The following is an 18,237-nucleotide window of genomic DNA, read 5'->3' on the forward strand; positions in this document are numbered from 1 at the left end:
AAATTATATTTTACTTATATAACATTATTTTTAAATACAATCACAATTTTTTTACTGCTTATTTTTAAGAGATATTAAAAAAAACTAAAAATATTTTTTTTAAAGAAACATCGTTTGATCAAATAGTTAAAAAATAGTTTAGCGAGGTAGATATATTATATTTTATCATTATTAAAGTTATTAATTTATGTAATTTGGAATCAGACATTTTAGTTTATTTTTTATTTCATGCTAAGCACAATGTATCTTAAGTTATACATAATCTTCATGAAATATATTTACATATCTTAGATAACAACCACGTAAATGCAAAAAAGAAATTAATCAAAAATTTAATATATAGAATAAAAAATATTACAGTTGAATTCTTATATGCAATATAATTTACCTAAATGATAACTAAATCGACTAAAAAACAACAAAACCGATTAGATATAACATATATAAAATCATATGTATAATTAAAGTAATATAATATTATTAATATAAATGATGCATATAAATTATAAATTAGTTTAAAATTAAAAGTAAATAGCAATCAATTTTTATAATATATTTACTTTATAAATATTTATACCCGTGCATGAGCACGGGAAAACCACCTAGTACATATAAAATGAAAAGTCTCCATCCGGGTGTAAGTTTGTGTAGTCTGATTGTATTGTTCTTGGGTTGCTTAGTGTTTCATCTGAGTTTTATGTTCGTAATGCTGTTTTCTTTTTGGATTAAGATCTATTTTGCTTTGTGTCTTATTAGAAGTCAGTGTAAGTTTGGTTTGTTTCTGGAGAATGTATGTATTCTTCCTGTTTAGTTTCTGAGATTGTCCTTTCATCCCCCAGCTATGTATTCCTTCATGTTTCAGTTTAATGAAAAAACCAGATAACCAAAAAAAAAAAAAATCTCCATCCAATCAAATTAAAATATTTTTGCAAAATTTTACCTATGAACGATAAATAAGCATATAGTAGGATAATTATTAATAAATCGTTTACGGAATTCAAAACCAAGATTGCATGATATAAAAGTATTATTAAATCTTTGAACAAACTATTGGACTAAAATGGATTCCACAATCTTGTTTTGTTTATATGAAAGGAAGAAAACATCTCCTATAACTTTTTATGAAGTTATATAACATTTTTGCCTTAATGGTACAAAACCTCAACGGGAATGTTGAAATTGCATTAACCTCAAAGCTATTGAGAAGCTGCGAAACTGCGAAGTGAGATCACAGCTGCACGGAGCAGAAGAATCAAACATCTAACTATGTTTCCTAATATGTATATGGAGCTTTCGTTTATTCATATCAATTGTTTCTTGATGCTGAATCACATTGAAAGGTCAAGCGACTAGATCGACTTCATCACGTTGAGGGTAAACCACATCGAGTCTCATCATACTCTTGTACTGGTCAGGCACCGGTGCACCACCTTGCACACACAACTCCACAACCGCAGGAGCTTTCCCATAAAACCTCTGCAAGCTATTGTCAAGAGCAGAAGAATCTGGATCCCGAACATGCCAAACATAGTTTGGACCGACCACGTCGTCAATAGTCGCTTCTTGCCACGCGTGCATTCCGTCTCGCATCTGATGTTTTGTCGCTTTACACATCTTCACTTTGTGTCCCTTTGGACCCACTTGAATCTCTGGACAGTAACCACATGTCCACACTTTGTATCTCTCCATCAGTTTCTTGACCCCTGTGACCATTTCAAACCATGAGTCCATCGTCTCAACGCTTAACTCCTTCAAGCTCTTCTTCTCTGTACTGTAATGATAATCTTCTTGTAAAGGTGTAGCCGTAGTAGTAGAATTAGTAACTGCGGTTTCTGAGTTCCCGTTGTTGACTTCCTCGAAATCTACGATCCGTCCTTCGATGCTGTAAACAGGTTTGGATCTTCGCTTCGCTGGGAACTTATCGATGTCCACGCCTGCCTGTATGCATAGCTCAAGAACCGCAGAGATCTTAGGGACGGCGAACCTCTCGTCGTGGATAACTCGCGGTTTGACAGCACGGTCATAGAGGTGGAAACATTTTGGGAACAATACGACGTCGCTAGCTCTTCCTCTTTTCCATACATGAGTCGCACTTCTTGAACCGCTCCCGGGGCCAATGCAAGTCCTTATTCCATGACCTTCCTTACCAATGTGAACCTCAGAGCAGAATCTGAGAACAAAGAACCCTCTTAACTCCCGGAATTTAAACTCCAAAACTAGATAAAACCGACTAAAGTCTGTGATTTCATTTTAAACACACATTACTATAACATAAAACATGCAAATGCAACAAATGCATTGAGGCTAACTCTGTTGTTTCAGCTCAAGAACAAGAATACCACATCACACAGATACAAGAACTTCGATATTACAATCTCATATAGATACATAACCTAAAGATCCATTCACGATCTCGTGAATCAAAGAGACTCATCACGCCTCTCTCACAACTCTCATCTCTCTTATTCATATACTTACCAAGACCTCTAATAGAAGACACTCTGCGTGAAACAGAGACTTCTCTGACTACACTATACTTACCAAGACTTCTAATAGAAGACACTCTGCGTGAAACAGAGACTTCTCTTACTACTCTCTCTCACTACCTATCAGCTAACTCAGTTGTTTCATCTCAAGAATCAAAATGTATCTGTTCCAATCAAGTAAACCACAACAAACTAATCACAGCTCCAAGTTCTTTCTTCAAGGATCAAACTGAGCAATAACAGACTATATGAATCCACAATCTAAAGCTAAAACTGATTGCAATCTCTCATTAGATGATTCAGATTAGTATAGTAGTAACCTGCAGCGATGAACATGAACATGGTGATGGATGATTGCAGAGAGGCCAGAGAGTAACGAGGCGCGGCAACGGTGAACTCTGCGAGCCACGTGGACGAGCTCCGGCACGAGCAAACCGTTATCCGGCGGATCTTCGAGTACTCGACAGGGCTGCGATCTCCTGAGCTCTTTCTCCTCCTTGGCGCGGCGAATCAGCTCCTTCATCGGAGTGGGATAAGGCTTCCTCTCCGATTTATCCTTCCGAGGCTTGGGCACGTCGGCGTAGAGAGGATCGGCTTCATCATCGTCATCGTCGGTGGCTTTTGAGTAGGGGAAGTCGAGATTGGTTAGGGGTTTGATGGAAGAAGATGAGAAGAAACGCGTTTTGCTGATTATGGAGAGTGAGATTTGCGTGATCCGCTTTCTTCTCTGCATGTTTCTACAATAACTTTTTGTGTACTGATAATCTCAAATGGATAAAAGATGCATACAAGGTGTTCGATGAAATTCCCCCAATGCTCGATTTAGGAGCATGAGCATTTGGTCTTTTATTTGTTTTGTTTTAGTTGTTCGGGTATATAGACATTAAGAACTAGGCATGCGGGGTTGGGATGGTAGTGTTTCGGTTCGGATAGTTCGGTTTGACTAAAATTTTGCCAACCGTAAAAAAAATCGGTTCGCTTTAGTATTCGAGTAGTTCAGTTTTTTTTTAATTTAGCCGAAGTTTTTTGGTTTTGATTATGTTTTGGTTAAAATTTTGAGTAAAATTGGTTAAATTCGGGTAATTTCGGTTAGTTTAGTTAATTTGATTCAAAATTTGGTTAGTTTAGTTCAAAATTTTAAGTAATTTTGGGTAGTTTGATTCCGGATTTTGGTCAGTTCGTTTTGAAATTTGCTTAACAAAATATATATAAAACATTTTTAATATTGTTCTATTTTTGCGTTACATAGTGAAAACGTGACATTGGTCGAGATTTGGAGAAAGATTTAACTAACAAGTTTGGTTAAAAAAAAGATTTAACTAAGAAGTTAATGTTCTATCAGAGACCAAAGATGTACTAGATATATATATTCAGTAGGCCCATCTTTTGTTGGGCTTTTGAGCCCGAACACTTACGGTCACGTAACAACCTCTTTAATCAGCAAAATGTCTATCAAGATTGTTTAGAGATTTAGATAATTGGCAAGGTTCGTTTTGCATTTTCGGGACCGGGAGATTCATTCCACGTGATTTACGATTTTTCAGAAAAAGACTTAAGATGTTATTTTAAACGAACTGCTACGTTATTATTTATCGAAGAGACTTTTTTTTTTGACAAAGATATCGAAGAGACATTGAATTAAATAATATTGTGTGGGTCTGAAGAAATTCATATGGAGAGGTTATGATGAAGATCCCCACTAGAGTGTGAAGTTTCAAATGATGCATGAATGTTTACCCAGATACATAGTGTGTGAAATGCATGGTTTGACCACGTTTCTTTCTTATTTTGCTTTTACATAGCCAAACAAAACTTAGAAAATTCGACGACTATGGGTAAACATAAACTCATACATATAAACTAATAACAACAAATCATTTGTTTAGAATTATAAAAACGTGTGTTCTGGTTAATTCCACAACATGTGGGTTTATATTTATGAAAGCATCTAAAATATGTATAAGTTCAAAATATAGTGGCTATTTTCAAATTTAACAAAATATACAATCTTTTACGGCACAAAATATACAATTATATAATTCAGGGTTAAAACGTTTGATGCTAAGGCCAGGATTTCGAGTTTTTTTTTTGCATAACAAGGATTTCGAGTTTCAAATTTAAACTTAATCATTAATGGTTTGTTTCACTCGGATTTGGATTAAATGACACCTTAAACAACGTCTTTGATCATTAAAATGGTAAATACAGTATAGTGTTAATTAATCATGGATAAAGCGATACGCTATCGATGAAACTTGCATCTAAATCTTTAAATATGATAACGTGGATAAGTAATCATAGTTGTATAGTATAGTTTGGAGTATAATTGTATTTTAATTGTAACTCGAGTTCAAGTTTATGGCGACTATTTAAATACTACAATAAGCCGACAACATTGAAGCACTGTCGGTCGGGAAGAGTCCGTATTTACACTATGATTTACAGATAGTTAAGAAAATTATTCTTCTCGTATTTTTTTTATAATTTGACCCGATCAAATACATATGATTGATATATTTAATCAAAAGGCTGATGGATGACAACGGTTAGAGATAATGAAATATGTTATTACTAATTGACTTGTTAGTGTGGAAGTTCTCTCCGGTGGAGCCATCGGATTAATTTAACACTGAAGATAATCTATATTTTAATTATCCTATGATTTTAAGTCCATTTGACGTACATGGTCGGCTAAAGTTATGTGTTTTGTCTGTCTTTATGTAGAAATTTATGAGTCTTTCGAAGAAAAAACATATATAATGGTCTTGGTATTATGTTTGAATCGCATAATTCTATGTTTTATATGATAAAATGTAGGGTGATTTACAAGTACTAAATAATTTAACAAAAATAACACTGTGCTTTTACATTGACTACAATCAAAAGATAGCACTATACTTTATTTCCTTACCATTCTAGAAAATCATTTTACAGAAACAATTAAACTAACGGCAATCCGTTGCAAACGATAATACATGTGATTAAAGATGCAGGTAGGTAGGGTGCTTTATATGGATGGACCGTTTTAAAGTCAGTGTTTTGTTTTTTCTTCCAGCTTTAATATATGATACTCACTTTTTCTTCGATATAGATAAAAATGACACATTAACAAAAATTATAACTCAATTATTACAATTAGTTGAAGAAGGAATAATATAGTAGAAGATAATCCTCTAATATAATACAAGAGAAACGTTAAACATGACGTCGTCATCTGCAGTGAGGCCTTGACCGTTTCCTCGCCTAAACGACTCTCACGCAACATGCTTGACTAGATGAACCGAACTCAATAGGGAGCAGGTTTAAAAAGGGAAGAGAAAACAAGAAAAACGAGTAATTCTGTCTGGCCGACCTGTGAGAACCACTTGCGTTTGAAAGGGGTCTGCTCTCACGACATGGCGTATGATCGATAGTGTAATACCCCGATCCATCAATGTCAGTGGGTTCTTACGCCCGTTCCTTTAACCCGCCAATCTCACCATCCATGCAACGGTTGAAAGTTGAAACATTAATTTCGAAAATTCTAAAGATTTGTTTGCTATATTTTCAATCATATCATATTTCTTTCAATTTTGGTTTCAATGGTGTGATATCGTAAATCATTTTTCAATAAATTATTTAATATTTCAGTATTTCAACTCAACTATGAATCTTTACAATTATATGTGCATAAGTGATTAAAAATAATCATCTTTTTTTCTGATAAATCCTACCGGCTGACTCGAATCTTCTAAATTTTCAACATATCCTATCCATCCTATTTAAATCAACGTGAAATCAATCATATTAAATACAACATCCGTTCTTTAAAGATACATATTCTAAAAAACCTGAAAGAGAGTCTGTCGTGGACTACACATTCCACTCGGATGTTAGGTACGTGTCTTTAATAGACTCTGGTTTAACCTTTTTTTTTTATAAAAAAAAATGTTTCCTGGTTAAAATTTATTTAAATCAGAACACTTAAGCGCTGAAATGATTTTTATATGTTCCAATAAAAAAAAACGTTCCATTTTCAAGACTGTTTATTAAAAAAATAGTATAGAAATAGTTTATAAATTAGTTAATCAACGTATATTAATACTTTGGAATAAGCAGAGAAAGTTAGGGACGGTCCGTAGGTTAGGGTTCAAAGAGGGGAGAGATTAGGGGAGAGGAAGCATGAGAGAGTGACCCATTATTGAATTTGTGCTCCTTAATCTGGCAACACGTATAGGTCCCATGTGTAATCACTTCGCATCATTTAAATAAATAAATAAATACGCACAACGAAACACAGCCTACCATTAATTAAGTTATCTTTTTTTTGATCAAACACAGCCTACCATTAATTAAGTTATCTTGTATTACAAAATTATATGCTCCCCGCCCCTTTACTATGCAAATTCAACAACCACTCTGTTTATTTTAAAACTAATCATGTGTAAAGGACTAAAGGTTAACCCGAGAACATCTTGTCACGGGTTGGTAATGACAGATTAACAGTGTTACGGAATGATTCCTTTTCTTTTTGCCAGCAAATAATTCAATTAAATATTTTCTGTTGCAATGGGTTTCTACAGTAGAAAGTGACATGATATTTTTTAAAAAACTTTGATGTTATTCTACCGCATACGGAAACTCAAATTATGCCGTATAGTTTTGATAATTGAGGAATACAGTTTGACATAATCACAGATACCAACTTATTTTTTTTGGTGGGGGGGGGGGGATAAAATGTCAAATTCCAAAACAGTTTTGCTCAATAATCAGAAAGACAACAACAAAATGTAGCACATTTTGCTCGTTTTCCATCAACCATATTTCTCCAACTTGCATCATGGACCGATCATCAAGAACATATGAACAAAAAACAAATAAAAAATAGATGGTTACATGGATTTACTTTACACAATCAGTGTCAGAAATTTGACAATAAAGGAAACATTCACGTGTATGTGTGAGCATGTACTACTATTACAACCATCTCGATAGTTGCTAAATCAGGTAATATAAACTACAAAGAATTTTAATATTATTTGTATTTTTAACTTCGAATTTACGTGTTACTCACTTATCTTTTAACCAGTTTTGATAATGTACCATTTTCTTTTCCCAGCCTGTGTTTAATATAGCACTAATTGTAGGTCTATCTATCACAATGTGTATATCCAGGTAATGTTCCAAAATTTTATACAAAATACATAGTTTATTTTAGGAAAATAGATATACATGACGTTAAAAATATGTGATTTTTTTCTTTTAATTGGAAGAGGTGAATTAGCTTTTTATACCCTTTGTTAATGGTATCGAAAAGGTTATGTACGTTTAAGACTCCATTATGTGAAAATAACTTTTTTTTTCCTAAAATCCTAAAGAAAAAGAAATTTGATAAGAAATTGTCATAAATAGCACATTCATAGTACCACTTTTCATGTTTACACTAACCACTTTTACCCTCAATTTTAATGAAGGGTAAAAGACAATTATACTCTTAGGGTTAACTAATCTAGACTTAGGGTTTAGAGTTAAGAGGTGGGGTAAGGTTTTTGGAATGTGAAATTTAGGATTATTAATAAATATATAAATAAATACTAAAAAAAATATAAAAAAATTAAAAAAATAGTTTCAAACATAATTTTCTTTTTTCAAAAAGAAATTTAAAAGAAAAATAAAAACAAATTCGAAAAAAATAAATAAAATAATTTATAAAAAAGTTGGAATTTGAAAAAGTATAATTCGAAAACATATATTTTTTTTATTTTTTTTTATTTTTTTTATTTTTTTTTATTTACAAGGGTATAAGAGTCTTTTGCCACTTAATAAAAAATATATTTTTGAAAATGTCTCCTTAGTGGTGGTAAAAATGAAAAGTGGTACCATGAAAGTGGTAAACATGTAATTTTCCCAAATTTGATCCTCTTTTAATCTTAACAAAATAAGATTGTTTCCTTTCAAATTCTGACCAAATAGAATTGTAAAAGTAATTTTTTACTTATAAAATTTAATGATAAATATGATACTGAAAATATTTAATTAAAAATACTAGTAATAAATACATGGCGGTCTTGAACATACACTAGTAAAATATTGACTATATCTAAAAATTTAAGAAAATTATATATATATATATATATATACATAATACATATATATATATATATATATATATATATATATCTTTTTTCAAAAAAGATGTTTACTAAATTATTTACATAGACTCCAAAATTTAGGACGACCATAAATAAATTTATATGCATAAATTAGAGAAAAAAAATGATTTTCCTTTTTGTTGGACAAAGATTCCTACTCTTGTTGCGTTCAGACCACACATCTACCAAGTGCCATACCAACACGTGATTTTTCTCCTTCCAAATTTTCGTCCGTGTCTGTTTATCATATCGTTTTCTCCACATACTGCCTGTAATACATGTTCGAAAAGAAACATTGTTTTGATTTCATATTTATCCTGGTTATTATTATCATATATTTTCGGCCTTATATACATATATATAAACATTCTTTGGCAGTGCCGTGCCAATCTTCTCAAGGGCCCGAGGCAAATACGATGACTTAGCATTAGATTTTCACTATAAAAATTATTTATAATCAAAATATTAATTATATTGTAATATAATATAAAATACTATCGAAAAATAAAATAAAATAACATTAAAATGATTATGGTATTTAAATGATTTCACTTTTCATTTTTTATAAAGCATTTTCTTTTTCTTTTTTTTTAGATATGTTCAAATTATAAGAAAAAAAAAACAAAAAGCATTCTAATTTATATATGTTAAAATAGGATAAAGTATGCTAACCATCAACATTCACACCACTAAATTTAACAAATAAATTATTTTAAATAGAAATATAATTTTTTGGTAGAAACAAATTTGAGAAAACAAAATTAACTAAAAAACTTGAACTTGAGCAAATAAAAGGTTATTTTCTTTTATATAATCTTAACAAAAAACTATTTTTTTGTAATTTTTTGGTTTTGAGTTAAGTAGAAAACATAAGTTTAAACAATTTTTAAGGATTTTCTTAAAAATTTAGGGTCCTAATTTTTGTAAATTATGTGGGGGCCTAAGGCTAATGCCTTTTTGCTAACACTATAGGCACGCCTCTGTTCTTTGGTCAATTCTAATCATGATTCATGCTTTACGTGATGCTAACAATTAAACAGATATAGTTTATAGTAGCGTCGGTCGATAACAAACAACAAAAGACAACGTGATTTAGCTACTATGTCATGCATTACATTAAAAATCGGAATGTTTGGTTAAATTTTTGAAGTGATTAATGTTAAAAAAAAAGAATATGGCATTTAAAAACTGAATGCAGGGAAAAAAGAGCGAGGTTAAATATTGGACAATTATCTCAAATAGACATTTTTAAATTTTTGTCACAAAATAGATCTCAATAACCAAAATGATCAAAAAAAGTTTTATTTTTTAATTTTTTTTTTAAAAATTTGAAATCTCATCCCCAAAACCTCCAAAATACACTCATTAACTCTAAACCCTAATATTTAAATTAATGTATAAGTGTATATTTACTTCTTTTGATAAACATTTAAATTTATTTTGGTCATTTTTTATTTTTAATGTCTATATTTGTGACAAAAAAAATTTTAGGTATCATAGAGAATTTTTCTTAAATGTTTTCTAATAGTCTTGGATGCTACAGTTATAATACTCCATACATTCCATAATATAAAATGTTTTGCATAAATCACTTTTTTTTAATGATCCCCTAATTAGGTATGAAGTTGAGGGTATATATATAATTAATGTTAATATGACTCCCGTTGGTATATCGAATTGTCGATTATATAGATGGAATATCACTAGTTACATAGTTTCACTAGGTGAAATAATAGTATGGCATGGCTGCATGTCGGCAAACCACATGCATGACGAATGGCTCGTTTCTTACCTAAACCAAATGAATTCTATCAGTCGTGGTTTGTATTCGAACAAACACGTTTTTAAGAGAATTCGAACAAACTGTAAATGAACTTAGTTACAAAAGAAACTTTAAATGAACTTGTTACGCAAAAGTACAAAACGTCAATTGTACAAACTCACGTTCAATTATTGTTTCCAATTAGACGCCACTTTCAATTATTGTTTCAATTAGACGTCGATTATATAGTTGCAGCTCATATAATTTTGACAATCCTTTTTTATTTTGGTATTATGTAACTTTTAACCTAATTAAGAAAAAACACAATAACGAAACGTCTTTGTTTTCCATAAAAAGAAAAGCACGGTAGAGATTAAACTATGAGTGATTCACGAGAACAAAATTCCTGAAAGCGCATGATAGCCTGAAGAACGTAGAAAATGACACCCAAAATATCTAAAGAATACTAAAACGCGCTTCCCTTGTGCCATGTAGCCAGAGGCGTGCCTACAGTGTATTGAAAAAGGCATTCGCCTTAGGCCCCCGATTAATATAAATTTTTTTAGGGCCCCAAAATTTAAAATAAATTTATAATCTAATGGTTTAGGCTTATTTTTAAAAAAACCATTTCCACATAGTAGACTAATATACATAAACTTATTCTTTTACAGGATTAGATTTGTGTATTTGGTGAAAACGATATATCATATTACAAAATTGTTTTCATTATAGTTTTAAATAAGTTTATTTTTAAAATTTGCCTTAGGCCCCTGAAACTCTTCGCACGGCACTGCATGTAGCTAGTATTAACTTCTCTCTACGTCCACCCAGACCTGCCTGTTCACAGCACGACAAAGCCACTTACCTATAAAAACACAACACCTTTCCCATTGACGTTGTCTTTACACAAACACCGTTATCTCTTCAAAACCAATAAAAAGCCAACGTGTGCGCAAGACGTGTTGACGCCGTTAGTCCTTGTAACAAATTAAAGCAGCCTTTATATTTCGTGCTAATCTATATCACTACCATCTAGACATTAGTTTCTACTTTTAATCATCCCTCTCCAAGTTTCAACCAATGGTTTTAATGGGTCTTTGCCTCTTTGGGGTCAAAAGAGAAGATTAATTTTTCAACTACGTGTTTTACAAGTTACTGCTTATGGTAATGATTTCGATATTACTTAACCTACCATAGCAAGCAAATAGATATAGTTTTTTTTGGTATTTATTTTGATTTATCTTACAAAACAATTTTCTTTTCATTAAAAGGTTGTATATATTACCATATAGATGTGTTGAGCTAAAAAAAAACATACATATTTATTTGTTTTTTTTTCTAAATATATTTTAGAGCTGTAATTTTTTTTAAATTTAAATTTTATTAGTTAGTGTTCACATTTTTCTTTCGCTATGATCTATATATGTCAAATGAATTAGCAGCTTTTATCTAGAGCTAAACAGTTTTAAATAGGATAAAGTATTTGTTACTAAATATTTTCTACTCTTATAATAATAATAACAATAAGGGAGGGACGACAATAATATCGTGACTTGTCTATCGCTTTGTGAGGTCGCGGACCCTGGTCCCCCGGAAATGGTTACAACCGGGAATAGCCGGTGTGTGGGAGAATAGTAACCGGTGACTGCCGGTTTTTGACTACTCTTGGTTAAGCCTCTGGTCGCCTCAGACCCAGAAAAGAAAAAGATAAGAAAACACACAGAAAAAAAAGAAGAGAGAGAAAGTAGAGAGATAAGAAGAGTAAAAAGGTATAGCTTCGCTTCTCGCCGGTGTTCAAGCGTCTGTAACTCCCGATAAACGAGCAGAGGAAGACGAAGACGAGTGAACGAGAGAGCACACGGAGCTGCCGTATCTCTAAATCGAGGTTTGATTCTAGGGTTTCATCTTCTCTGTTAGCTCTATTAGGTAATAATGTAAAAGAAGCTAAACGAGTGGCGATGATTGTGTTTGTTGCAGTTATAGAGACGGAAGGATTCTGAGATTTTTCTTGTTGATTTCGTCTTCTTCGTTGGGTAGATGAAACAGATCTGAGGTGTATGACGAGTTCTGAGGCCTTAAACGTCGCCGTTTCCGGCGAGGGGCAAAAAGGTCATTCTAGCCGTGTTGGTGAGAGTCCTCCGTTTCTGACTTTTTTTTTGTTCTTAGCTTTGTTTTTGGTTATAGAGACTGACTTTTGTTTTTTAAATTTGTTGTTAGTGGATGCTGAAGCTGCTCTGTATAGAGAGCTGTGGCACGCTTGTGCTGGTCCGCTCGTGACGGTTCCTAGACAAGATGATAGAGTCTTCTACTTCCCTCAGGGTCACATCGAGCAGGTGAGGTTTCAGAGATTTCGTCTCTTTTCTAAATTCTTGTGACTTTAATGATTTTGTCGTTTTGTTGATGGTTAGGTGGAGGCATCGACTAACCAAGCAGCTGAGCAGCAGATGCCTCTCTATGATCTTCCATCTAAGATCCTTTGTCGTGTTATTAATGTTGATTTAAAGGTAGCCTTCGCTTGAAAGTTTGCTTTTTGAGTCTTGAATTGTCAGCTTATGATGTGGTTTTACAGGCAGAGGTTGATAGCGACGAGGTTTATGCGCAGATTACTCTTCTTCCCGAAGCTATTGTGAGTTGTGTGTTTTCTTAGTGTTTCTTGGGTTTTGAGTGGAGTATAGGTTGATGATTGTTTCTGTTTTTTTTTTCTTGCAGCAAGACGAGAATGTGATTGAGAAAGAGGCGCCGCCTCCTCCGCCACCGAGGTTTCAGGTGCACTCGTTCTGCAAAACCTTGACTGCGTCTGACACAAGTACGCATGGTGGATTTTCTGTGCTGAGGCGGCATGCGGATGAATGTCTCCCACCCCTGGTTGGTGTTTCACTTGCTTCTTATTTGTATTGAAACATATTTGACTTCATTTTAGTGTTTAATTCATCCTTTTGTCTTCTCTCAGGATATGTCACGCCAGCCTCCTACTCAAGAGTTAGTTGCAAAAGATTTGCATGCAAATGAGTGGCGTTTCAGACATATTTTCAGAGGTATCTTAGCTTCTTTTTTATTTCTGTTACTTCAGACTTCTGTGTCATCTTCTTGTGTGTTGATGTATGTGATTCTGTTGTTACCAGGTCAACCACGAAGGCATTTGCTTCAGAGTGGATGGAGCGTGTTTGTTAGCTCCAAGAGGCTGGTTGCAGGAGATGCATTTATATTTCTAAGGTTTGTGGATTTTTAAGCTCATTATGTTCTTGACTACATTTGTATCTTTTTGTTCGTTGATGTCAAATTTCTAATTCTTCTGTAGGGGTGAGAATGGAGAATTACGTGTGGGTGTAAGGCGTGCAATGCGACAACAGGGAAATGTGTCATCTTCTGTAATATCGAGCCACAGCATGCATCTTGGAGTATTGGCCACCGCATGGCACGCCATTTCTACAGGAACCATGTTTTCTGTCTATTATAAGCCAAGGTTTGTTTTGGTTTAGCTAACTTCACAGCTTTGATCCTTTACTGTTTTGTTTATGTTCGATGTCTGCGAGTTACTTACTAAATGGTCATGCATTGTGCAGGACAAGCCCATCTGAGTTTATTGTTCCGTTTGATCAGTATATGGAGTCTGTGAAAAATAACTACTCCATAGGCATGAGATTTAAAATGAGATTTGAAGGCGAAGAGGCTCCTGAGCAGAGGTAAAAAAAATACTGTTTTTGAGTATCTATATCTGATTCTGTTGAAGGCGAACCTCACAGATTGTATTGATTTATATTAGGTTCACTGGCACAATTGTTGGGATTGAAGACTCTGACCCCACGAGGTGGGCAAAATCAAAGTGGAGATCCCTCAAGGTAGATGACCTATATTGTAGGCAAGATCTAGACACTATTCTTACAGTGAATGAAGGCTAAATGTTTAATTTTCTTGCAGGTGAGATGGGATGAGACTTCTAGTATTCCTCGCCCTGATAGGGTATCTCCGTGGAAGTTGGAGCCAGCACTTGCTCCTCCGGCTTTGAGTCCTGTTCCCATGCCCAGGCCAAAGAGGCCCAGATCCAACATAGCTCCTTCATCTCCCGACTCTTCCATGCTCATAAGAGAAGGTAAAGTCTCCGTTAGTGCGTCTGACTATATTAGTGTGTGAAAATTACTCATTTGAAGTGGAAGACTAATACATTGTCCACTCAACAGGCTCAGCCATGGGAAACAAGGACCCTTTACCAGCAAGTGGACTTTCAAGGGTCTTGCAAGGTCAAGAACACCCGACCTTGAGAACGAAACATACTGAGACTGTAGAGTGCGATGCTCCTGAGAGTTCTGTTGTGTGGCAATCCTCAGCTGATGATGACAAGGTTGATGTGGTTTCGGCTTCAGCTTCGGCTTCTAGAAGATATGAGAACTGGATGTCCTCTGGCAGACATGATTCTGCTTACACGGATTTGCTTTCTGGCTTTGGGGCGAACGTAGATCCATCACCCGGTCAACAGATACCTTTTTATGACCATTCATCACAACCTTCTGTGGCCGCAAATAAATTCATTGGTGATCGGGATGGCAAGTTTGATTATTTTGCTAACCAGTGGCAGATGATGCACTCTGGCCTTTCCCTGACGTTACATGAATCTCCTAAGATCCCTGCGGCATCTGATACCTCTTTTCAAGGTGGGCGAGGCAATGCCAAATATGGAGAATATCCGGTGCTTCATTCTCTGACGACTGAGAACGCTGGTGGTAACTGGCCAATACGTCCACGTGCTGTGAATTATTTCGAGGAAGCGGTTCAAGCTCATGCGCAAGCTCAGGCTAGGGAGCATGTAACAAAACGACCAAAGATGGTAGAGGAGACGGCAAAGTCAAGAGATGGGAACTGCAGGCTTTTTGGCATTCCTCTGGTCAACAATGTGAATGGGACAGATTCAACTATGTCTCCGAGAAACAACTTCAATGATACTGCGGGGCTTACGCAGATGACATCTCCAAAGGTTCAGGATCTTTCTGAACAGTCTAAAGGGTCGAAATCAACTAATGATCAACGTGAACAAGGAAGACCATTTCAAGCTAATCATCATCCCCATCCGAAGGACGTTCATACTAAAACGCATTCAAGTAGGAGTTGCACAAAGGTGAGAGTTCTTTTGCTATCATTCCACACAAAAAGTATGAGCTTGTAGGAACCCTTGAAGCAAATCTTGACTAACAAAACTACACATTGGTTTTATTTTGCAAAGGTTCAGAAGCAGGGGATTGCACTTGGCCGGTCAGTGGATCTCTCAAAGTTCCAGAACTACGAAGAGTTGATAGCTGAATTGGATAGGATGTTTGAGTTCAACGGAGAGTTGATGGCTCCGAAGAAGGATTGGCTGATAGTTTACACAGATGATGAGAATGATATGATGCTTGTTGGAGACGATCCTTGGCAGTAAGATTTTGCAGTTTTTCTTTATGTCATTGTAATATGATGTGTTATTCAATTTTAACACTTGACACAATTTTATTTATTCGCAGGGAGTTTTGTGGGATGGTTCGTAAAATCTCCATATACACGAAAGAGGAAGTGAGGAAGATGAACCCGGGAACTCTAAGCTGTAGGAGCGAGGAAGAAGCAGTTGTTGGGGAAGGATCGGATCCAAAGGACGCCAAGTCTGCATCGAATCCTTCACTGTCAAGCGCCGGACACTCATAAACTAAAAAAAGACAAGACCCTGTTGCTACAAGCCGAGGTATGTTTATATACATATGTGTTCACAGGTTACTAGAGAGACAATGAGACAAGTTCATATGATTACCATACAAATAATATTTGGTATTTTTGTAACGCAGGGGAAGAGAGGTAGGAACAGAAATCAAGAAGAGTTTAATAGTGGAGACTGGAGAGTAAAAAGAGATTATGGAGGGGGAGGGGGGTTATTAAGTAATGGTATTAAAAATGCAATTTTTGAAGTATTTTGTTGGGCACTTAGGTTATTAGCATCTTCCACCATCCTAATATCTAATAATAATCAAATATAAATATATATATTTTATTAAGTAAACAAAAATGGTTAGAGGTATTATATGGTAGAATATGGGAAGGGTCTTTTTTATAATTAGAAAAGATGGTGAGAAGTTGTAGATGGAGGCGCTGGGTTTCGGTTCTTTGCTTAATATGTATTTCTTGTTTCATCAAATGATTACTTAAAAGTCTTTTATTGTTTATATATTAATCTCAATGTACATAAGTTTTTAAGATTTTACCTCTTTTTGAGTATTCGGATTAGTTATTAATATTATGAGTGTTTAATCTGAGTTTCGGTTAGTTCAACTAAGATAAAGAACAGGGGTTGTGTAACTTCTTTGGCACGCAAACTAAATTTGTTAGATTGCAGTGTAATTTACACATCCAGTGTTATATATTTTTCTCCTTGATAAGAAACGAAGAATGCATCCTTGATTTATCGATCTGGTTCCTATTCAATCGATCCGAAGCTCTTCATCCGTAGTAACCAGGACCTCCAACGCCCAAACTATGTTCTGCAACAGCTGTGTAGTACTAATACTGTACATGAACAGATCTCTTGTAGCCACTAGTCTCGTTAGAGATCTCAAGCCTCTGTTTAGGCGCGCTCTGTGACAGGACTTTAGCTTTTTAATACATGTAGTTCGGGTTATTCTCTGTACTTCTCAAACCCAACAGAGATTCTTGTCTTTTACTCGGAGACTCATTGTTTCTATCTGAACGTAACGGTTTGGGATGATGACGAGGCTTCCAAGTACCCACTTCTTGAATCTTATCTTCGTCTTCCATAAAGATGATATCAGCGTTTGAAACGCAACGTTTGTGGAGAGAACGCGGAGAAGAAGATGAAGAAGGGAAGAGTAGAGCGGTTGAGGAGTGAAAGGAACGAGAGGCTCGAGCACGAGCTTGAGCTTGGAGACGAACTAACATCTGCATCCTATCCTTCGAAGCATATCTGAAGTTTGCTTTCTCAATTCTCACTATGTATCCTCTCACTAAAGCTTGAAGCTTCACTATGTATCCCTCCTCGCCTGATTTTTGTCCACAGTAAACCAAAAAAAAAAAAAAAAAATTCAGACAATAAAGCCAACTCGACATAGGTTTTAATTCTTTGTTGAGGTTTGTGTTTGTGTGTTAGGGCTTATAAATTCAATAAACCGCTATAAATTAATAATTAATAAATTAATGATCTGTATAAATTAATAAATTTCGCCAGTCTTAACTTAGACCGGCTAAAAAATTGACACGAATCGATAAAATAATAATTTTTTTTAATAAAATTTTATGTAAATATATGGTCCCATTAAAATTATAAATTAATAGTTTATATGTATACATATTTTATATAAGTAAAAACCTATTATTATATTGTTTGTTTTATATTCACAACGAAATTATTTTTATATTTTCTTAACAATTAATATATTTTTGATGAGATTTAGTAATATTATATCTAAAACTACATTTAAATTCTATGTAATATATATATATATATATTATATACACCGAATAGTATAATAAATTAATATAAATGTCAAATTTCAAAGAATAACAATTAATGTCTATATACTAAAATCAAATATATTTTTTATCTTAAAATAAATATATTTTACAATCAAAATTTTAAATAAGGAAACTTTTGTAAATTAATATATCTATAAATTAATAGAATTTTAAAGTTTCAACTTTATTAATTTATAGAAGTTCTACTATATTTCATGTGAACAAAAAACAATCTTATGTATCATCAACCTTTTTATTTGGTCATGCAATACATGTTTTCAAGTGAGTTTCTCTCCACTATCCCGCATCCACTCAAACTCACACAATTATGTTTTATATATTACAAAAGCTCCAATAACACTCAATATTTGTT

The 18,237-nt window shown here is 34.0% G+C and overlaps 2 protein-coding genes across 2 annotated transcripts; one reads left to right on the top strand and one right to left on the bottom strand.

Moving 5' to 3' along the window:
• Positions 1 to 1,009: 1,009 nt before the first annotated feature.
• Positions 1,010 to 3,355, bottom strand: LOC106366086 (APO protein 3, mitochondrial-like). The gene is made up of 2 exons (XM_048739469.1): positions 2,807 to 3,355; positions 1,010 to 2,170 (listed from the first exon to the last, which is right to left on the bottom strand). Exons 1-2 carry the CDS (start codon positions 3,217 to 3,219, stop codon positions 1,342 to 1,344), a joined length of 1,242 nt encoding a protein of 413 aa, XP_048595426.1. The 5' UTR covers positions 3,220 to 3,355; the 3' UTR covers positions 1,010 to 1,341.
• Positions 3,356 to 12,021: 8,666 nt separating this feature from the next.
• On the top strand, positions 12,022 to 16,599 carry LOC106366087 (auxin response factor 2-like). The gene is made up of 16 exons (XM_013805650.3): positions 12,022 to 12,264; positions 12,357 to 12,506; positions 12,597 to 12,712; positions 12,788 to 12,883; positions 12,949 to 13,005; positions 13,089 to 13,244; positions 13,330 to 13,414; positions 13,502 to 13,592; positions 13,678 to 13,842; positions 13,943 to 14,062; positions 14,143 to 14,218; positions 14,298 to 14,469; positions 14,558 to 15,489; positions 15,595 to 15,785; positions 15,872 to 16,086; positions 16,187 to 16,599. The coding sequence occupies exons 2-15, from the start codon at positions 12,437 to 12,439 to the stop codon at positions 16,047 to 16,049; spliced, it is 2,505 nt and encodes an 834-aa protein (XP_013661104.1). The 5' UTR covers positions 12,022 to 12,264; positions 12,357 to 12,436; the 3' UTR covers positions 16,050 to 16,086; positions 16,187 to 16,599.
• Positions 16,600 to 18,237: the final 1,638 nt, after the last annotated feature.

This window comes from Brassica napus, chromosome A9 (assembly GCF_020379485.1).
Source record: "Brassica napus cultivar Da-Ae chromosome A9, Da-Ae, whole genome shotgun sequence".
Classification (NCBI taxonomy): domain Eukaryota; kingdom Viridiplantae; phylum Streptophyta; class Magnoliopsida; order Brassicales; family Brassicaceae; genus Brassica; species Brassica napus.

Bases quoted from the DNA above. Each gene is read 5' to 3' on its own strand.
- LOC106366087 (XM_013805650.3), top strand. From the start codon at position 12,437: ATGACGAGTTCTGAGGCCTTAAACGTCGCCGTTTCCGGCGAGGGGCAA. The intron at 12,713-12,787 runs GTGAGGTTTCAG...GTTGATGGTTAG, and splicing joins CTCAGGGTCACATCGAGCAG to GTGGAGGCATCGACTAACCA. The intron at 14,219-14,297 runs GTAGATGACCTA...ATTTTCTTGCAG, and splicing joins CAAAGTGGAGATCCCTCAAG to GTGAGATGGGATGAGACTTC.
- LOC106366086 (XM_048739469.1), bottom strand. From the start codon at position 3,219: ATGCAGAGAAGAAAGCGGATCACGCAAATCTCACTCTCCATAATCAGC. The intron at 2,171-2,806 runs GTTACTACTATA...CTTTGTTCTCAG, and splicing joins GTTCATGTTCATCGCTGCAG to ATTCTGCTCTGAGGTTCACA.